This window comes from Salvelinus fontinalis, chromosome 10 (genome assembly GCF_029448725.1).
Source record: "Salvelinus fontinalis isolate EN_2023a chromosome 10, ASM2944872v1, whole genome shotgun sequence".
Lineage (NCBI taxonomy): Eukaryota > Metazoa > Chordata > Actinopteri > Salmoniformes > Salmonidae > Salvelinus > Salvelinus fontinalis.
In genome coordinates this window covers 35,193,372-35,216,847 of record NC_074674.1, presented here as the reverse complement: position 1 = coordinate 35,216,847, position 23,476 = coordinate 35,193,372, and the positions used below count along the sequence as shown (strand labels likewise).

Sequence of the window (23,476 nt, the reverse complement as noted above, 5' to 3'; positions counted from 1 at the left end):
ACGGTCTTTGTTAAGAAGAAATGGTCTTCACACAGTTTGCAAAGAGCCAGGCGGCCCAAACTGCTGCATATACCCTGACTCTGCGTGCACAGAACGCAAGAGCAGTGACACAATTTCCCTAGTTAAAATTGCCTGCTAACATTAATTTATTTTAACTAAATATGCAGGTTTAAAAATATATAATTGTGTATTGATTTTAAGAAAGGCATTGATGTTTATGATTAGGTACATTCGTGCAACGACAGCGATTTTTTTTCGCGAATGCGCTTGTTAAATCATCACCTGTTTGGCGAAGTAGGCTGTGATTAGATGATAAATTAACAGGCACTGCATTGATTATTTGCAACGCAGAACAAGCTAGTTAAACTAGTAATATCATCACCCAAGAGTAGTTAACTAGTAATTATGTGAAGATTGATTGTTTTTCTAAGATAAGCTTAATGCTAGCTAGCAACTTACCTTGGCTCCTTGCTGCACTCGCGTAACAGGTGGTCAGCCTACCACACAGTCTCCTCGTGGAGTGCAATGTAATCGGCCATAATTGGCACCCAAAAATGCAGATTACCCCTTTGTTATGAAAACTTGAAATCGGCCCTAATTAATCGGCCATGCCGATTAATCGGTCGACCTCTAATTATAAGCACTCCTTATCCCTTGGTTGAGAGCTTAGAATAGTTCACATTTTCTTCCCCTCACTTCTTTGTGTAGGTTTGAAGGACATTTTGTCTAGGACCTATTATACCTGACATTACATCCTTTCTCCTCTTCCCACAGGAATGTCTTTGAGGGCACACTTTCATAGAAACTGTTATGCAATATTGCATTACTGTTTGTAATGTGTCTGTGTTCTTTCGAACTTTCAAACATTTGACATTTTAGTCATTTACCAGACGCTCTTATCTAGAGCGACTTACAGTAGTGACTGCATACATTTTAATACTTTCTTCATACTGGTCCCCCGTAGGAATCGAACCGACAACCCTGGTGCCATGCTCTACCAATTTAGCTACACGGGACTATAGATCCTAGAGTTCCTGTGATTTGACATGGCTGTTTAAACCTTTGGTTAATGTTAATGGCCTAGTTAATATTTTGGTACATGCCTAGGTGGGCAATGCAAATATCTTGTTGGGAAGAAATCTCCTCGTTAACAGATAGAGGGTTGCCCTGACAGTGCAACCAATCAGGGCCATGATATGAAGTCATTCAGTTAGAGAACATGACCCCTAGTGACATCCCTGCATGGCAACAATGAGTCAGCGTGTGGGCCAGGAAAGATGGCAGGGAAGATGGCAGGGAAAACAAAAGACAGACTGTTAACTTTGGGCTGATAATGATATTTCCTTGTTTACGAGCACCCTTAGAAGGGTTTCAACTGGTGGGGCTGAAAACAGAGGAGCTACAGTGGGTTTGTTTAAGGTCTGGCATTTAAGAGAACAATAAAAGACAGAGGTAGCTCATTTTCCTCCAGCCAAAACAAGGAGCGGAACTGTGGCTCAGACAAGGGGAGGATTGTGGCTGTCCAGAGGCTGGTATTTCATCACAGCTAGATCAGGAGTATTAATGAGCAGATTAAAAAGGTCTGCTGAATTTATTGGGAGACCAGGAGGAATATTCCATGGATGTTCTCAGAGTCTTAGAGGTCCACGTGATGTCAACAGTAGCATACACACCCACACATATACACATAAGTTCACATAAGATTAAGCATCCTTAGATAAAAAAGGGTGGAACCTTTCAAGGAGCCAAATCCATGCTGACTTCCCCTAAATAAAGAATGGTGTTTGCAACAAGAGAGAAAGCTGAATACTTGATACTCCCTGTTGAGATCTGTCCACCTTCACTTTACTTGAATGTTTCTATTCACAGCACACATCCCTTTTAAAGTTACAACACCAATGAAAACCTGTAGCCTACAGTTTTACATGAGGCCCATTAGCAGGGCAGAGATCACCCGTACTTAGTCATTCTCAACATTTCCCATCCTTACACTCCAATAATCCAATGCCCTGCTCACTATCCTCATTAAATCTTAATGAGCTGCAAACAATTAGAGAGCCTCTTGCTTTCAGCAAGCTAGCTAATGTTAGCTGGCTGGCTGGCTGTGTAGTAATATTATTCGTATCTCAGAGCCATTTGCATTGCTAGCTAGCTAACATTGAACCTGGTTGGTTATTTACCTGCAGATTCATGCAGGGTAGTAACGTTATGAGTTGGAATTATGGTTCATTGTGTCTAAACAAAAGACTCCACTATGCGAGTAACCATTTCAATAGAATGTTCATGATGTCACTGCGACAACTGTCGTAAGACATAGCTGGTAAATTCGCTCTGGCTATCTACTCCGATTTCAAAGCACTCGTCTGAGTGTGCCAGAGCGCAGAATAACTGACGAATTTACGAATACTCAACACCCGTTGAACTGGTCAGTAAAGGTTGGCAAAAAAGTGTAATTAAATTGTTGCCAGCAGCACAGTTGTAGTCACCAACGCTCTGTATAACTTAAAAACAGCCTAACCAGCTCTGCTAGGGCTAGTAAAATGGTCAGAGTGAACTGTTCCCTCATTTGTGTCTCGAAGTAGCTAGCCAACGTTAGCCAGTTAGCTTGGATGCTTGACTGCTGTTGTTAGGTCAGAACGCTCAATCAACCCTACTCCTCGGCCAGAGTGTCCAGTGTGAGCTCTGAAAGTTCTGTGTTTATGAATGGACAATGTGACAAAGCTCTGAGTTTACGAACGACCAGAGCGCACTCTGAGCACACTATAGCACTCTATGGCACTCTAGATTGAATATATGAACACACCCGTAGTATAAACCAGCCTTTAGTCTTGAAATATTTGGTTGTTTAGTACATGGCCTCACATGTGTCTCCTTAAAGAGCTGGGTGGGGCTAAGGCTTAACCTCTCTTGGGCACGTGAGACGGTAGCATCCCACCTCTACAGCAGCCAGTGAAACTGCTGGGCGCCAAATTCAAATACAGAAATACTCATTATAAAAATTCAGAAAACAAAACATATTTTACATAGGTTTAAAGATGAACTGCTTGTGAATCCAACCACGTGAATCCAACCACGATGTCAGATTTTTAAAATGCTTTACGGCGAAAGCATACATTACGATTATGAGAACATAGCCCACTAGACAAATCATTACAAACAGTAGCCAGCCAGGTAGAACAGTTACACAATTTAGAAATAGAGATAAAATTCATCCCTTACCTTTGATGATCTACATATGGTTGCATTCAGCAGACATTCATTTACTCAATAAATGTTATTTTTGTTCGATAAAGTCTCTTTATACCCCAAAACCTCAGTTTTGTTCGCGTGTTTTTTTCAGTAATGCACAGGCTCAAACAAAGTAAAAACAGAAAGACAAAAAAATCCAAATTGTATCCGTAAAGTTCATATAAACATGCCAAACGATGTTTATATTCAAACCTCAGGTTGTTTTTAGCCTAAATAATCAATAATATTTCAACCGGACAATTACGTCGTCAATATAAAATGTAAACAAGAAACACACTCTATCGGTCTTGCGCAGGAAAAAGCTCTGTGACACGGCAAGGTCCACTCATTCAGACTGCTCTTACTTCTTCATTTTTCAGAATACAGCCTGAAACATTTTCTGAAGACTGTTGACATCTAGTGGAAGGCATAGAAACTGCATGTTGAGTCCTAAGTCAATGGATACTGTATTGGCATTGAAAAAATAAAAATAAATAAAAACAACAACAACAAAAAACTACTTCCTGAATGGATTTTTTTCAGGGTTTTGCCTGCCAAATCAGTTCTGTTATACTCACAGACACTATTTTAACAGTTTTGGAAACTTTAGAGTGTTTCTATCCAAATCTACCAGTTATATGCAGTTAGATGCAGGCAGTTTAATTTGGGCAAGCATTTCATCCAAAATTCCGAATGCTGCCCCCTACCCTAGAGAAGTTAAGAGACAAGTGTGAACGGTGCTGAATGGGTGAAGACAAAGAAGAGCTCTCTAATACTAAAGGTGTACCAAAACATTCAAGGGCCATTTTCCCCCAAAAAATTAGGTTACAAGTTTATCAACTTTCAAAGCAGAATTACTGACTTTTTGTTCCTCAACTGTAGTATATGATATACCATTTTCTAGCTCTGAGTCTCTACTTTTATCTAATGTAAAAAACACAATTTCAAATTTTGCTACATAAGATCGAGCCGGTCAGTCACTTCTCAGAATGCATCTCTCACTTCTCCATGCTCACAATGAGAGGGAGTCCAAGTGGCTTGCTCACACAGCAGCAGACAGCAAAACGTGGACAGGCAGATACTTTCATAGCAGGAATAAAAATAATGCATAGGCTATTACCATTGATCAAATAGGCTAATGGTTTTAGAATAACCTACAGGAATGTATTGCAAAATCAAAGAAAATTACTGGCTTATGCAAAATGCTTCGGTAAGAGGAAGGCAATGTCGGTAACTTTCTGTTTATCATCCTAGCTCTAATTGAGAGTATAGTGGTCAGTAAGTGCTCATGCCTGACTCCTCATCTCTGACTGCTGACTGGCCATAAAAGAAGGGGCAGAACAGACATCCATCCCCCTTCTTAATCTCTGCTGATTTCCACTGATATCATTATGTGCTCTTTGGGGATAACCAAACTCTAGCTGGCGGTATGCTGCTCAGAGCTGCTGCATGGCAGGGGCAGGGTAAACTCTGATGCAGACAGCATGCGGCCCTCCTCAGGTCATGACGTCTGACTGGATTTGAGCCTAATTGGGGGGAAATGTTTGGGGTCTGGGCACGGTGCTACTGCAGGAGCACCCATAGTGAAAACTTTAGGCTATGACTTTAGCACTGTTACCCTGTTTCTCTGATAGGATAAGTGAGGTATTTCACTATGGAATACACCACCACTGTGTTCATCCGAAGCCTTCATTGCACTATGCCAGCCATGATTGGCTGGACATCGAGAAGTGTGCATCAGAGAGGGGCATCCCTCCTACCCTATAAAAGATAGCATCTCCTAGTTGGAAAGGTGTTGTTTAGTGAGCGCTTTACCCGTGTGAGGTTTGGTCCAGGAAGCGAACAACTCATCACATTTTCTAAACTCCTTAGTCCTGTCCATGTTTATTTATTTTTAACCTTTATGTAACTAGGCAAGTCAGTTAAGAACAAATTCTTATTTACAATGACGGCCAGACGGACAATCTTCTCTGCAGCACTCCACCAATCAGGCCTTTATGGTAGAGTGGTCAGGCGGAAGCCACAACTCAGTAAAAGGCACATAAGAGCCAAAGGGCACCTAAAGGAATCCCCGACCATGAGAAACAAGATTCTCTGGTCTGATGAAACCAAAATTGAACTCTTTGGCCTGAATGCCAAGAGTCACGTCTGGAGGAAACTAGGCACCGCTCATCACCTGGCCAATACCATCCCTACGGTGAAGCATGGTGGTGGCAGCATCATGCTGTGGGAATGTTTTTCAGCAGCAGGGACTGGGAGACTAGTCAGGATCGAGTGAAAGATGAATGCAGCAAGTACAGAGCGATCCTTGATGAAAACCTGCTCCAGAGCGCTCAGGACCTCAGACTGGGGCAAAGGTTCACCTTCCAACAGGACAACGACCCTAAGCACACAGCCAAGACAACGCAGGAGTGGCTTCGGGACAAGTCTTTGAATGTCCTTGAGAGGCCCAGCCAGAGCCTGGACTTGAACCCGATCGATCATCTCTGGAGAGACATAAAAATAGCTGTGCAGGCCTCCCGGGTGGTGCAGTGGTCTAGGGCACTGCATCGCAGCGCTAGCTGTGCCACCAGAGATTCTGGGTTCGCGCCCAGGCTCTGTCGCAGCCGGCCGCGACCGGGAAGTCCGTGGGGCGACGCACAATTGGCCTAGGGAGGGTTTGACCGGTTAGGGAGGGTTTGACCGGTAGGGATATCCTTGTAACCAAGGTCGCCAGGTGCACGGTGTTTCCTCCGACACATTGGTGTGGCTGGCTTCCGGGTTGGATGCGCGCTGTGTTAAGAAGCAGTACGGCTTGGTTGGGTTGTGTTTCGGAGGACGCATGGCTTTCGACCTTCGTCTCTCCCGAGCCCGTACGGGAGTTGTAGCGATGAGACAGGATAGTAATTACTAACAATTGGATACCACAAAATTGGGGAGAAAAAGGGGGTAAAATTAAATAGATAAAAAATAATAATAAAAAAATAAAAAACAGCTGTGCAGCGACGCTCCCCGTCCAACCTGACAGAGCTTGAGAGGATCTGCAAAGAAAAAACGGGAGAAACTCCCCAAATACAGGTGTGCCAAGTTTGTAGCGTCATTCCCAAGAAGACTCATGGCTGTAATCGCTGCCAAAGGTACTTCAACAAAGTACTGACTAAAGGGTCTGAATACTTATGTACATTTTATATTTCATTTTTTTATTTTTTATAAAATATTTCTGTTTTTGATTTGTCATTATGGGGTGTTGTGTGTAGATTGATGAGGAGGAAAAACGATTTAATACATTTTAGAATAAGGATGTAACGTAACAAAATGTGGAAAAAGTCAAGGGGTCTGAATACTTTCCGAATGCACTGTATATTATTGGAAGAGTTTGCAGTTCTCCTCCACACATTTCCCTACCAAGCATCCTCTGTCTGAGCCAGTCTGGCCCACAGCCGAGCCATTACAAACCATGTAACAAAACTGTAGAGTCGGCTACTCTTGGCATCCTCGCTCTCCTTTTAAGACTTTGTATAGGTCTTGTACATTTCCTCCAACCATACTGCAGAGTTAAAATAAGAGCCAGAGGTAGGCCTAAACCCTGCCTTGCCTTTCAGAGGGATTTATTTGCAATATGGGGACATCTGCTTTGATTGTGTACATACAGATAAGGCACAGCAGCACGATGAGTATATGTTAAATCGTCCATCAAAAAGGCACAGTTTTTCTAATTGTTGATTGTGACTATAGACAAAAGCCTAATGGCAATCAATGTTAATCTTTGAGCCTTTGGAATTAGTTTTATATAGGCCATATGAGATAATCCTATGTATAGCCTACTGTACAAACTGGTTTGTTGCCTCGTAGTATCTTGCAAAAATCAGTTTAAATCAAATACTAATTATGTTACACATTGTTGAGTTGGAGGATCTGCTGAATTATTGTGGAAGAAGTAGATTGTAATTTGAGGAAATCTGTGAAGTCTATGCACATCAATGTGTGTCTATGTAAAGGCCTGTTCAAATACTAATCAAATTAGTTCAACTACTTCAACTACTACCTCAAAGCATTTCTTAGAATCCTGAGAAGTTCAAAAATGGGTGAATGTTGTTACTCTTGTATTACCCACGTGCACCAATAGGAAATAACCATGTCAGTTTGGGTCATGTTGCGTTGAATCCTTAAATACTCAACTTAATAATAATAATAATAGATTGGATTTATATAGTGCTTTCTACCAACATGGATAGTCAAAGCACTTTACATAGTAGGGAGAAACTCACTTCACCCCAAATGCACGGTGACCATTTTTGTGCCAGAACACTCCCTACACATCAGCTATCAGGTGGAGAGGTGAGGAGTGATATATGCCAATTCGGAATGAGGGGGATAATTAGGTAGCCATGATGGAATTGGGCCAGGTTGGGAATTTTGCCACTTGATCTGACATATAGCAAACTAGGTCAAATAAAGAAATGTGTGACCTGATAAATGAATTTCGAGCATGAATCCGTTACCATACAAAAAAATACAAGTAGCATAAACTGTTGTGTGACATGATGTAAACTAGATGGAGATGAAGAGACTCCTGAGGCAAGATGAGCCTTTGTTTTGAGGAGAGGGGAGGGCTATCACAGGTGGAGAGGTGAAGGGGGAAGGTAGAAATCCCCTCTCTCCAGTGGCCATTGATCAGAGTTGGTGTCATGGTAACCAACACATTACCCTCACACACACAAGACAGCTGCTGGCTTGCTTACCTGTCTCAGGTGATAGTGGTTATTATACACTCAGTGTACAGTGGTCTTGTGTGTTGTGTAGTCAGCTCAGATTCATCAAACCACCCATTCTGTGTCCAGCAGTAGAGAGTGGTTCTGTTAACTGTGGAATGTGTGACATTCCAGACAATCTTCCAGCTCCACACCACCCCCAACACAACCTCTCCCATCCCTTCTGTCTATAAGGGCCTCTGTCTCCAAGGATGGGTGAACCCTGGCCTTTCAAGGCAATCATTCCAGGGCTTGATCAATGTTTGGATCCTTGTTATCATGAGGGTTACAGGAAACCCGATAGTTGTGTGAGCTCATACAGCCTTAACAAATAATACAACACCAGGCTAAGTGCCTGTCACATTATATCAAGTTAACAACAGAGAACAGCACACGCTAACTGGAAAATCCACTTGGTGTGTAGATAATGACAATCAAAATGTAATCTGTATCTCTAAGCAGGAAACCAATGTCTCTGTCTCTTACACAATGTACAAGTGGTAGGTGACTCATCCATCTCCACCCAGGAAGGGTTTTGATCTCTAGACAAGCTACAGGTAACTGCCAAAATAAAGGAAACACTTGCCCATTATTTTGGCTACCATGGCTAGAAGAGATCTCAGTGACTTTGAAAGAGGGGTCTCACAAAAGAGCATGGAGGGTTAAAAGAGTGTGTGGAACACTTTTGGGAGATTCTTGAGCCACCACCATCTTGTGGAAGAATGGTGTCACATCCCTCGAATAGAGTTCCAGACACTTGTAGAATATATGCCTAAGCGCATTGAAGCTGTTCTGGCTGCTCATGCTGGCCCAACGCTTAGAGCTGGGACGATAAACCGAAAATTAGCCACATTGACCATACTAATGTTGCACGGTATACCGAAACTTTGTGAGAAACGGGTTCGGTACTAGAATTTTTGCTACTTTTGTAACTTCTGTCAAATGTGTCTCACGTTGTGTGCTGATTTGAGAGAGGATCAAGTCTGTCTATCACCGTGCCTGCTCCATGCCTGCTCCACTTACTCATTGCTAGCTGTAGCCTGTCCTGAGGAATGACTGCACTCCCTTGGAGTCTGGGCTGTATCGTCACTTATGTTGCATAGAAGTTAACACACTTGAATAATGCTACAGGGCATGTACATTTTTTGAAACTGTTAATTACTGTTCGCCCAACAATGACCATTAGCATTACAGGCCAGAACACACCGGTAGCTTCAAGCTTTGTAGGTCAACTTTCCTTGCTAGCTTACAGCTGAAGCTAACATCAATTCACTACCATAGTACAAAACAGTGATAATGCAAAATATTGCTGATTTCAAAGTTGATTGTCACCAAAAACATAAAATTTTCTTCATCTCCCCTGCCTCACATCTCTCAATATCATCTTCTGTGCGTGAGAATAACGTATAGAAACAGTGCGCACTTTCATAAAAGAAAGGGTTCATTCTTCTATTGAAAAGCTGTTGATCAGTACAATAAAATAAGTCCAAAATGGAAGGGAACAGACTGTTTTTCCTCTGTAGCCCCATGAAATTAAGCAAAACAAGCTCAATAACTCAATGCATGCACTCCTATATGCATTCACCTGTATTGTGAATAAGCCTAGGCTACATCTTGATTTACCTAGTTCATTAATAGACTCGAGATTTACTATTCAAATAAATGATTACCCTTATGTTATGTAGTTAGATTGGTAAACAAAACAAAAAAATGTCAAACTGATTGTATGATTGTATAATTGATTCATTAATAAAAAAAATACCATTTCAAATGTAATAATGAACTCAAAATATCTGTCTGGATCAAGTGCCATTCTCTGACTTTGGCTAATACGCCTTCTTTTTTTGCCGTGGTTTCGTTTTGGTAACGAGTATCGTGATGGTATAGAGCAGAGTTGTGGACTATAGTCACATGACACGGACTCGAGGCTGACTCGAGTCACAAACTTGATGACTTGAGACTCGACAGAAAATAATACAACTTGAGACTTGACTTGGAGCTTTAAGACTTGGGACTTGACATTGACTTGAGACTGATGACTTGATCTTATCTGGCCAGGTTTGGTAATGTTTTGTTACTCATTTTGTGGCACAGAGTCTACGTGGATTACTCTACACACAGCCAGAGACAGTAGCCGCACCATCGCTCTTACAAAAAAACCTGCAACAGATTGGGACTCTGACTGGACCAGCAAACTGTCAATCAATACAGGTCTGATGGCAAGCTAGCGAACAGTTGGCTGATTTGCTGTACAGCTATATGATTGGGTTCAGCGCAGAAGTCAAATTATAGGAAGAGAGGATTGCCATAATAAACAAATATGCAGTATCAACATTTTTGGGCTGATCAAGAATATTAACTGTTTACACTGCAAGCCCATCAGCAATTGGTCAATAATTACTAGCCTAGGCCTACTGGTATTTTAGGAAGTAACAATTGTTTGAAATTGATCATTTACTTATGAAGCTTGCATTTGGAATTTGGTTAAAATTAATTCTTATTGTGGCAAAGACGCACCATAGTTCAGAGTTCTGTACGTCTGTGTCCTCTGACATTCTGGTTGTGCGAAATAGAATCACACGTGCCTCAGGGTGCACAGAAATATGCTACGTGGCCTGTAATCCACGCTTTGGAGTCAGAATGTTGAATAAGAGAAACTTATTGTTCTATGTATGCATTGTGTTGAAATATCATTAGTAATCATTAAGTCTGATTAAGACAAATGCACCAATGCAACAATGTGTGGAAATGGCCATTTACGTTGTAGAACCAGTTTATTGGTTGTAATTGCCAATTGGGTAATTGTATGGGTCCTGGGGGCCAAGTGTTTAAATAATGTAGGCCTACCGTTTGAGCTCCTGTTAGACAGTTTCCATTTGGTTTTTCAAGGGGAGGATGTACAGTCTTGCCCTCTACCTGTGTCCGTTCAAATAGGACAGGTTATTCCTATGCCGGTGTATATTTGTTAAATCTACATGTATATTTTGTATGATATGGCACTTTCACCTTTGGATGACCAAGACTTGTAAATAAATGTACACTCTGAGCATATCAACCTGCCTTCTGCTGATTTCATGCTCTTATGACTGCTACCAGGACCCTATTTTATAATTAGCTTACATGGGCTAATCAAAATGTGTTGTACAAAAAATTATGAAAAGGGCTGTCTGGTAGCCTCAATAAATAGACAAAGATTTGTAGTTGAACAAGTCGTTGTATGTATAGATTTCTTAAAATTTGATTTAAGACTTGACTTGAAAACTTGTGACTCGACTTGCTCTTAGAATGCACTTGGACTTGACCCGTTCTACTTAGGGCTAGACTTGAGTCTTGCTTGTGACTAGAATAATAGTGACTTGGTCCCACCTCTGGTATAGCGTATTGTGATACTAAACCTGGTATCGAAGTCAAAATTCTGGTATTGTGACAACACTAGACCATACCGATCACTTATCGCTGGTATTTTGCTGCTATGTGACCCGTTTCAGGAAAATAGGCGTATGTCACAGGTCACTACTTCACACAAGAGCCATTTGAATGTAATATTTTGTTTTATCAAAATTTGATTTTTGGCAGAAATGCCTTCTGGAACATGTGAACTTTCATGTGCCTTAATAACTAACTTCTATACCGTCTGTCAGAGATGTTCACAAGTCTTTGAGGTAGAGTCCAAGTCAAGTCTCAAGTCTTTTAGGGCCAAGTCTAAGTCAAGTCTCAAGTCCCTTTTGGAAATTGCTTTCTGCCTGCTGTGGGTTAGGTCTATAAACCTTGTAAATGATTTGAAGAGACTCTCTTGTTCATTAGTCCAAATTGTATGAAAGAAAGCACATCAGGCGCTATTTAAATCAAAACAGTTTACATTAATAAAAGTAATTGTAACGGATATGAAAAAAAGCAAACATAACATTTTAAAGTGCATGGGTATTTTGTGGCAGACATGGTCTATATTTCGCTTCATTCTGTCACACAAACAGAACATCTGTAGGTGAGGGAGGATAAATGACAAGTATGAATGTAAACCAAATGTAAACCAAACTGTTCAATAACTGCACTACTAAAGTGTCCTATATATCAAAAGTAATTACCTTTATTCCTAAAATATACTTACTGACCATGACATTTAACAGAAATAAAATTTCCTGTAACAATTAGCAAATTAAATCCTGTGCCCTAAGACGGAGAACATTTCTGTTGCAGACAGTTTACATTTCAGAAAGATCAAGTTTGTCAGCGTTCTTGCACTGAGCCTGGCACGATGAGGGTGCATGATGAAGGCCTCCATGACTAAACACTCTCTCCACTGGGGCACTGGTGGCAGGCACAGCCAACACTTGAAATCAATACGTTCTTGTCTGCATATTTCTTTGCAGAAAGCAGACATTCTAGAACGCTTTTCAGCCCTCTGGATTAAACTACTTTGTGTTACAATGCCGCCTGTTCAAATGAAATCAAATTGTATTAGTCACATTCACCTTACAGTGAAATGCTTACTTACGAGCTCAAAACCAACAATGCAGTTTAAAATATGGATAAGAATAAGAGATAAAAGTAACAAGTAATTAAAGAGCAGCAGTAAAACAACAATAGCGAGACTATATACAGGGGGGTACCGATACAGAGTCAAAGTGCTGGGACACCGGTTAGTTGAGGTAGTATGTACATGTAGGTAGAGTTATTAAAGTGACTATGCATAGATGACAACAGAGAGTAGCAGTGTTCAGAAGCCTCTTGGACCTAGACTTGGCGCTCCGGTACCGCTTGCCGTGCGGTAGCAGAGAGAACAGTGTATGACTAGGGTGGCTGGAGTTTTTGACAATTTTTAGGGCCTCCTTCCACGGCCTGGTATAGAGGTCCTGGATGGCAGGGCCATTCGCACTACCCTCTGTAGTGCCTTGCGATCGGAGGCTGAGCAGTTGCCATACCAGGCAGTGATGCAACCAGTCAGGATGCTCTCGATGGTGCAGCTGTAGAACCTTTTGAGGATCTGAGGACCCATGCCAAATCTTTTTCAGTCTCCTGAGGGGAATAGGTTTTGTCGTGCCCTCTTCATGACTGTCTTGGTCTGCTTTGACAATGTTAGTTTGTTGGTGATGTGGACACCAAGGAACGTGAAGCGCTCAACCTGCTCCATTGCAGCCCTGTCGATGAGAATGGGGGCGTGCTCGGTCCTCTTTTTCCTGTAGTCCACAATCATCTCCTTTGTCTTGATCACGTTGAGGGAGAGGTTGTTGTCCTGGCACCACACGGCCAGGTCGCTGACCTCCTCCCTATAGGCTGTCTTGTTGTTGTCGGTGATCAGGCCTGCCACTGTTGTGTCATCAGCAAATGTAATGATGGTGTTGGAGTCGTGCCTGGCCGTGCAGTCATGAGTGAATAGGGAATACAGGAAGGGACTGAGCACGCACCCCTGAGGGGCCCCTGTGTTGAGGATCAGCGTGGCGGATGTGTTGTTACTTACCCTTACCACCTGGGGGCGGCCCGTCAGGAAGTCCAGGATCCAGTTGCAGAGGGAGGTGTTTAGTCCAGGGTCCTTAGATTATTGATGAGCTTTGAGGGCACTATGGTGTTGAACGTTGCGCTACAGTCAATGAATAGCATTCTCACATAGGTGTTCCTTTCGTCCAGGTGGGAAAGGGCAGTGTGGAGTGCAATAGAGATTGCATCATCTGTGGATCTGTTGGGGCGGTATGCACATTGGAGTGGGTCTAGGGTTTCTGGGATGATGGTGTTGATGTGAGCCATGACCAGCCTTTCAAAGCACTTCAGACGTGTTCCATGTTATCTGACAGAATGTACAAAAAACACTTATCCCAGTACTGACTTACATTGTTCACGAGTCTCTCATCTAGAATCCAAGTCAAGTCTCAAGGCAACTGATCACGAGTCTAAGTCAAGTCGGAAGTCATTTTGCGACTTAAGTGCAACTCGAGACCGAGTCTCAGACTCAAGTTTCCATCTCTGCCATCTGTAAATACAAATACAATTGTTAAATTACAAGCCTAGTTGGTTTAGCCACATAAAAAGCCAGACATTTTTCTGCTAGCCATGATTGGCCGAGATAATGAGTGGGCTGGACATGCCGAGAAATTAGTTCAGGTTGGTCTGCCATATAGCTCGCTTCTGTCTATTTGAGCTGGTTAGTATGTGTAGGTAATCCTGTCTAACGTAGCTTTAAAAATATATATATATTGCTTAGTAGAACTGCATAAGTGTTGCTCTCCACTTTCTAGAGGACCAAGTTTTGAAATCAGAGGAATTGGAGTTTGATAGCTAAGGAGATGGAGAAAACACCTGTCTCCAGATTAAGGGCAATCATGGCATCTGTGACAGGGAGAAGCGTCCAACCATAATGGGTCGAACCATAAACGGGTAAGATAGTCTAGCTAGCTACATTTTCAGATATTACACGTTTCTAATTTTGACATAAAATCTTTTCATTTCAAGTTAAAGTGTACTGTTAGCTAGCTAGCTAACATTAGCTGGCTCGCTAGCTAACGTTACATGTATGATCTTATTATTCGTATCTCAGAGCCATTTGCTTTGCTAGTTGTAACTTAATGTTAGCTAGCTATTTGGTTAGCTACCTGCAGATTCATGCAGGGTAGTAACGTCATGAGTTGGGATTATGGTTCATTGTTTAGCTAGCTAGCTACATGTCTTAACAAAAGACTCCACTATGCAAGTGTCCATTTTAATAGAATGTCAATGCAACAACTGTTAGCCAGTTCGCTTTGGTGCTTGACTGCTGTTGTTAGGACAGAATGCTCGGATCAACCCTTGAAGATATTGGTGGAGCTAAAGCTTAAGAGGTTGTGAATGATGCTGAATGGGTGTAGACAAAGAAGAGCTCTTCAGTAGGTACCAAAATATTCAAAGGCCATTTTCTCAAAAGTGAGGTTACAAGTTCATCAACTTTCAAAGCAGAATTACTTTCCAATTGTTCCTCAAATGCAGTGTATAATATACTGTTTTGTAGCTCTGTGTCTCTGCTTTATCCAATGTAAAAAAACACATAAGACCGAATCAAGGCCGTCGGTCACATATCGTTCACTACAATAAGTAGCCATTTACTAGAGGAATGTGAAGTTGGAAATTAAATATGTTTGCTAAAATGGGTCACTTAATGGGACAATTGATGGCTACAACAATCAAACTAGTACTAGTAGTTTAAATGATCATATTTTTTTTTATTGCACATTAATTACCTTTCTATTTATCGTTATCACATTCATTTTAGGCAATTTATTGCAATATGGATTTTTGTCCATATCATCCCAACTCTACCAATGCCCTATTAAGACACTTTATGTTGGTGTTTGCTTTATTTTGGCAGTCACCAGTACATCCTTTCCTCTGACTTCATGGATCTGTAACGATTGAACAAGTTAAAGCCAGTCAAATGATGAGAATTAACTTATTGCTTACACCTTTCAAGTCTTACAGATCATTACAGAAGAGACAAGCGGAAAGGAAGTCTACTAAAACCAATGTCTCCAGTGGAGCCAAGTACACTAGCCATGCAAATATTACAATAAGGGAACTAAGTCCTGTTAACTTAGAAAGAGGGAGTGGGGGAGATGTGTGCGGTGAGGAAGGGGTGGGATTCCACCAAGGGATTCTGATAGATTAGGGGTTTTATGAGGGAGTTGGGGTTCGCAGGCCAGAAAAGGTTAAATCATATATCTAAGCCAAGGTAGTGGTTGGTGGCTGTTAGGGCTGCCATGAAACAATATTGAATAACTATTTTTGACCCTTGGTAAGTAGTCCCATCAAAGTCTGATGCTTGGGCCTTTTGCCACCTGAGTCTGATACATCTAGGTTAATCACCAACAACCTTCCCTCCACACTACTTCAGGGCTATGATGATATCATGATTTAGTCAAACCGTTCAATCTAGACAGACCAGGGAGAAACTGAGACTCTGGCCCTGTGGGGAAGGCTTTCTTTGTGACTCACTACAATTTGCAGCCAGGAAGGCAGGGAGTGTTTGCTGAAGTGGGGGAGACGGAAGAGTCATCAAGGTTAATGCTGGTTAGTGGTTTCCCAGGTCACCAGGGAATAAACCATAAAAGCTCAAACTGATAGTGATAACAAAACCTTGCACAGTCGCACCATCCAAATGACATGCGTTTGAAAGCCTTGTGTTTTGTAGGCCGAGCAAGGCAAACTGAAACATGCCAGTCAGTCATGGAAGCAGCACATGACAGGAGAAAGTAAAGAGTGTCTTTAGTGTTGTTGACATGAGGACAGTTGTTCCTGTTACGGTTCATGAGTGTTGGGTTACAGTAAATGTTTGTCTGTTTCTGTTTTCTGCAAGCTCAGGCATCATCCATTATCAGCCAGCCACAAACAAACAGGATGAATAGGTCCAGGTCTTATAACCCACCTTGCTCTTTACAGTCTGCTTTGGTTTGTAAAGTTGAACCAAACAGGCCTTACTGGCACCTTTAAAAGAACAACAGACCAGATGCTAGTATCAACCATCCATACTGGGTCTGAAAACCTGTTGAGTTTCTGGTTTTTCTTTATTGGCCTAGTTGGAAGAGGTTATCAGATAGCGTTTTCACCTGAAATGTCAGGTTGGGGAAAACCAGCCTCCCCTTTGGACCCTTCCCTTACGTATAACTCTCGTAAGAGCTCTTTGATGGGACTTCAGACTGATGTGGCGTTTTAACCTGAAATGTTAGTTTCATTTCCTACCAGCCTCATCATTGGACACTTCCAGTGACAGTCAGATGGACATCAAATGTGTGAGTCAATGATATACATCTTGACCACAAGCTTCCCAAAGCCTGATGAAACCAGCAGTATCAATACAGTGGTGTTACCTTACTGTATCAGATGTCTATATGTGACTCACCACCTGAATTCGGTCTTATGTAGCAACATTTACATTTCTGTTTTTTACATTGGATAAAAGTAGAGACTCAGAGATACAAAATAGTATATAATCTACTGCATTTGAGGAACAATGGGAAAGTAATTTTGCTTTGAAAGTTGATAAACTTGTCAACTCACTTTTGAGAAAATTGCATTTTAGTGTTTCGGTGAGAGAGCTCTTCTTTGTCTACACCCATTCAGCATCGTTCACACCCTCTTAAGCTTTAGCCCCACCCATCTCGTTGAGTTCAGAGCGCACACTTGATGCTCTGGCCGATAATTTGTTTACCTCTGGATAACATGAAAACAGCCTAACCGGCTCTGCTGGCAACAATTTCATTATGCTTTTTTGCTGACGTTTACTGACACCGGCCATATTCAACGGGTGTTGTAGCTAGCTACCTAGGTAAACAAGGAACGTAGCTAGGTAAACAACATGTAAGATCACACACACATCACATTAGCTAACGAGCCAGCCACCTAACGTTAGCTAGGGAGCCAGCCAGCTAACACTAGCTAACAATACACTTTAGCTTGAAATGATACCACTTTGTAAAAATTAGAAACGTGTAATATCTGAAAATGTAGCTAGCTAGACTATCTTACCCGTATACATCATCATGCATGATGGAAGCGTCTCCCTGTCATGAATCTATGCCACAAATGCTTTTAGTTTTAAGACGTAATCGGGAAACAGGTGTTTGCTATCTCTTTAGCTATCGTACTCTAATTACACTGATTTCAAGACTCGATCCTCCAGAAAGTGGAGAGCAAACATTATGCAGCTACATTTTTAAAAAAAATCAGCGTTCGACAGAATTACCAACACAGACTGACCAGCTAAAATAGACAAAAGCCTTCTATATGGCAGACCAATCCGAACTCATCTCTCGGCATGTCCAGCCCACTCATTATCTCAGCCAATCATGACTAGGTGGAAGGTTGCTATCTTTTTATGTGGCTTAACCAACAAGGCTCGTAATTTAACAATTTTATTCGTATTTCCAGATGGCATACAAGTTTAAGGCACATGAAAGTTAACATGTTCAAGAAGGCATTTCTGCCACACAAAAAAAACGCATTTCGATGAAAATTGTTTTTCCATTCAAACTGCTCTCCTGTGAAGTCGTGACTTGTGACCTACGCCTAGTTTCCTGAATCGGGTTACATATTCAAACTGGAGCCCACCATGCTGCTCACTCAGGGGAAGCTCCAGGAAAGACAGATAGCCAGTCAACACAGAGCAGTAAAGTGAACATACATGTAATAGACACAATGATTCTCACAGCCATCACGTCAGATCTATAAAGGGAAGATCACTGTCTTATTATTGACTCTGTGGGTTCCCCTGCCACTGAATGAATGCTATATAAACAAAGAAAAACAGAAAACCTTGGTGTATGCTTACCTGAGCTAGCCTTTATGTGAGTGTGTACTTGTGCTGAATTAGTTGCAAAGAATTAGACCCAAAATGTTTAGATATGGCTATAAATGTACAACAAAATAATAACAAACAGTAATAACAGGTGCATTATTAATGTGAGAAGAGAAAGAAAGAGAAAGGGGGATACCTAGTCAGTTGTACAACTGAATGCCTTCAACTGAACTGTCTTCCACATTTAACCCAACCCCTCTGAATCAGAGAGGTGCAGGGGACTGCCATAATCAACATCTTTAGCACCCGGGGCACAGTGGGTTAACTGCCTTGCTCGGGGGAAGAATGACCGTTTTTTACCTTGCCAGGTCTGGGATTTGATCCAGCAACCTTTCGGTTACTGGCCCAATGCTCTAACCACTAGGCTACCTGCCACCCCTTGTGTTTGTCTTCCTCTGCTAGATAATCAATGGAAATACAGACTAATGGTCTACTCTTCATCAATAATACAGTGGGCCAGTGAATCTCCTTCATCATTCAAGGTCCGTCTCTACATACTAACCATAACAGACACACCATGGGCTGCAGACGCCACTGTACTTGCTATTCTATTTGTTGCAGTACAACACTGGGTAACTGTATACACCTCACTCAGACCACAATGTAGATACAAGGCAGCTATTGAGCCAATCCATAAAGCTCACATAATGAAGACATCCATGTAATGGATAGCATACACATAATAGTATGTACTGTAGTGCCAGAGAGTGTATACACACAAAAACACATATTTATCCACAAAAACGACACACTCGATTGAGCTCCTTTACTAAAATATCCTCACAGCAGTCCTGTTGCATATAGTGACGATGACAGAATGAAATACAATAACTTGGTGTTAATGCAGTGTCTGATGCAGTTCGTCAACATGATTCAGGGCTTGCTAGGGCTGGCTCTAGAGCCAAATAGACATGGCTACACATCAGCAGAATGATTGTAAAAAGCTCTTGAGGACCCGTTGTCTCCTGGGGCCTTACAGACTTCATGCAGACTGACTAAATGAGAGGAGAGACTAGGCTGATTGTGTAGGCACTAGGCAGCTCACGGACAATGGTGTGGCTAGGAGACAGAGATCAATTTCAACCAATTTCCCCTCCTTTCTCTCTGAGGGGTGGCAGTGGCCCTCCGGCAATCGGCAGTGAAGCTTGAGGAACAAACCTCTGTAGGAGAGATAAGACAAGAGTGCTGACATTTGTCACACAGGGAAGTATGGTATATATCACCATTGGTTTAGAATGAGGCAGCAGCAATCATATCAAAAGAAGATGGGATACATTTGAACAATGGCATTCTGAATTTGAATCTGAACATCAGGGGTGGACACAGAAAACATTGTATTTTCTGTTCTCACTAATCTAAATAGATTTTTTGGGGGTCTCCAAAAAACAGGTTTATTTGTCGGGTGTTTTGAGATGGATAGTGAGAGTATTGGGAGAGGGTACAGCCTGTGATAGGAATTCAGAGTACCCCTGGACCCTATTTGTCTGGTATTAATGTTTCACCAATCACAGTCTAAAAAAACATGGCTGGCATTACTACTGGAAAGAAATCAAGACAATTTATCTGGTCACAGCCAGGGTATTTAAAATATTCTGTAATTAATTAGATTTAGAGCCAAGGCATTTAATGGATAATGATGTCATCAATCAAATAGGGGAGCCATTGCATCATCTAAAAGGATGATGTCATTGATCACATAGACAGGCATTTACATTAAAGGGTGATGTCATGCCTGAGAAAGAGCCTGAAATGGTTCCAGAATCTCTTAACCTAAGGAGCCTTCATTCAACAAGAAAGTGCCATAAATCACATTGAGGGATGATAACATGGTCTGGTCACGGATTTCACACTAGAAGTCTAATGTGAATGCTGTGAGTGTATTACTTAAACAGAGAATGTGGTAGGCAGACTATACAGACTATCTACTGACAACTGCCGGATGCCATGAGGGTGTTAGTGGTAGGCTGATGACAACACCTACCCACTAACACTACCCCCCAAGTGTCTCCGTCCTCGGAGCTCCGCCCCTACTAGTCTCATCAGTCACCATAGGGATGTGTGATCGGCCGGCCCGGTGCCTCCCAGTGTAACGTATCACAGTACGCGCCACGACTTGTCTTAACGCCATGTGTCACAGGTCTGCAAACATGGGACGGTCTTAATCTACTAATACATACATGTCAAGGTGTATCAGGCTCAGAATGTCAAGGAGACTGAGAAATGTTGGCTTAAATTCACCATGTCACACAACATGATTGAGACAGAAAAAAAAATATGATATTCAAACTTAATAGCAATACTTGAATAACACACATAATGTGATTTCAAATTTGGATCAGATCCATATGCAGGTGTTTAATAAAAAAAGCAAACAGATTGAAGTGGAAGTCAGACAAAGGATGCTTGCAAAATACTTGGCATTAGTCAAACTACATTAATGGGGATTCTGGGAAAGGTTTGCATTTCAAGTAACCACACTTGCCAATTTGAAGGGCCAAAATCTTATTCCCTACTAGATTATTGCCATCTCACTAGGCTCGTCTGTGAGATGAGACTGCCATCTCACAAGTCTGAAAATTCCATATACTGTATTATTGCAAACAAGGAGCTGTTAATGATGTTGTGTAATGGTCATATATCATGTGAAGTGAAATATACTTTCTTTTGAAGTTGTCTATGGCTATGGGCTGATTGGGTTCCACTATTATCTGGCAGGAATCTGTTCTAAGATCACTTCTACACACAATTTAAACAATGAGTGCTTTGTGTACCTTCATGGAAACCTCACAAACTGCCCTCCACCTTACCTAACCTCGACCTTTTACCATCTCAAAAACATAATCTATACAAAACCTAAAATTATCTGTCTTTTTAAGTAACAATCCCCTAAGCACACATTGGGTGAATCAACGTTGTTTCCGTCATTTCAATGAAATTACGTTGAACCAACGTGGAATAGACGTTGAATGGACGTCTGTCCAGTGGGAATTGACCAGATTACAATCTGACATTCACACATTGAAAAAAATAAACACTACACAGCCACACCTGTTGACTTTCTGTTCTTGTGGTTTTTCTCCACATCATATTGGAATAACTGGCAACATTATACAACTATGATAACTAAACTACAGGTCATACTAAACTAAGCTAGAACTAAACAGGATGAGGTAATGTTACGGGATGTTGCTACTGTCTAAAAGTAACTGTTACCAAAACTGCTGTAAACATCTGAAATCAGCAGCTGTCACAGTCAAGAACAGGCATGCCCACTACCCAACACCAATGCGCAATAGCTATCCCAACATAAGATACTACTAATACAATGTTGCATGACAAAAGACAAATAGAATAGACAAAAGAAACCTCATACATGTCATTGTTGGAAATTAAGGACGGCATCTTTCATTTAAACCATGTAAAGAGCGGAAAAGTTCCACCCCTCCTGCAGTTCGTCCACCGAAATCGAATCCTAATGCGTTTCGTTGAGCCAGTGGTAAATGTATCAACAAATAATTAAATCTTACCCTTATATTGCAGTGAGCTACCACTTGTAATTTTCACAGTTCCACTTATGGATTCGCCAGGGCTGTAGACCACTTTGTTGTTGGTAAAAGTAATATCGAATTCCTGAAGCTTGCCCATGACTTCGCTACCCTCCGCGTCTCACAACAAAAAACGGATTATGGTGCGCGAGGGATAGGTCTACCGCCGCCTATGGAAACTGGAACCGAGCTGTCTCGAAGATGGTGGATAAATAAAGATGTCCTACTAAGGCCGTTTACCATTGGAAAAAAATTGTTAGTTTCGGTCTGCTTTAGGGGGTGGCTCTCCCGAGAGGCACCGATGCGATAGCAGCTGAGCATAGTCTGCTAGTTCATTGACTGTAATGTAACCAGAACAACGAGGGAGTGGGATGTCTCGCTTCCTCTTCCGTCTCTTGCTCTCTAATCTCACCTGCAGTTTGCACTCCATCGAGTTTTCAAGAGCAGTGACGTCAATACGCAAATATGTATTATATTCAAGTGTATTTTGTTATACTTGTTGTTAATAATTACAAATATATATTTATCAAAATATATATAAGGTTGGTAGCCTACTCTTTCATAACTAGCCACATAATGTAAATATTATGTTATTCAAGCATTTGTGTTTATGTCATCTTGGCATATTCACAGTACACCTCCCAGTGGAGATACTATAATAACACTGTAATAACCACAGTACACATTACACTACTCAACATTGGTCTCTGAAAATTTCTATATTTTTTAAACATGCTATTTTGCAGACATTGAGCCATTGATTGAGTTGGACCACACATTCACTGAATTACATGAAGGATGCATCAAACACTGTATGGTGGGTTACCCCTCTTTTCACCCATCTCCACCTCCATCCCCACCTCACTAGAAAATGTTAGACAGCAGGGCACTCCAAATCTCCAGATTGAGATTAGCTACATGCTGCTGACATCAGCAATTTGTCTCACTCAGAAAGGATGGCTGATAAGAGCAGGGGTAGGCAACCCTGTTCCTGGAGTGACGTAGAGATTGCAGGATTTTGTCCCAACTAGGCACCACGTCAAACCAACTGAGCTAATGGATTAGTTCAGTGATTGATAAAATTCAACACACCTGGTTTTCCAGATTGTTTAAAACTTCTTACGGCTGATATCCCGTTAACGGGATCGATATGACAACAGCCAGTGAAAGTCCAGGGCACCAAATTCAAAACAACAGAAATCTCAGAATTAAAATTCCTCAGACATACAAGTATTTTACACCATTTTAAAGATAAACTTGTTGTTAATCCCACCACAGTGTCCGATTTCAAAAAGACTTTACGACGAAAGCACACCAAACGATTATGTTAGGTCTGCACCTAGTCACAGAAAAATCCAGCCATTTTTCCAGCCAAAGAGAGGAGTCACAAAAAGCAGAAATAGAGATAAAATGAATCACTAACCTTTGATGATCTTCATCAGATGACACTCATAGGACTTCATGTTACACAATACATGTATGTTTTTTTCGATAAAGTTCATATTTATATCCAAAAATCTTAGTTCACATTGGCGCGTTATGTTCAGTAATGTTTTGCCTCCAAAACATCTGGTGATTTTGCAGAGAGCCACATCAATTTACAGAAATACTCATAATAAACACTGATAAAAGATACAAGTATTATACATGGAACTTTA

General features: G+C 41.4%; 1 protein-coding gene across 1 annotated transcript in view; it reads right to left on the bottom strand.

Moving 5' to 3' along the window:
- Nucleotides 1–22,238, bottom strand: part of LOC129864093 (arrestin domain-containing protein 1-like) — a 50,888-nt gene extending 28,650 nt beyond the window's left edge. Inside the window, exon 1 of the mRNA XM_055936690.1 lies at nucleotides 21,801–22,238. Coding sequence (XP_055792665.1) covers nucleotides 21,801–21,918 — 118 coding nt within the window. The 5' untranslated portion in view covers nucleotides 21,919–22,238. The remainder of the gene's footprint in view (nucleotides 1–21,800) is intronic.
- Between the last annotated feature and the right edge of the window lie 1,238 nt (nucleotides 22,239–23,476).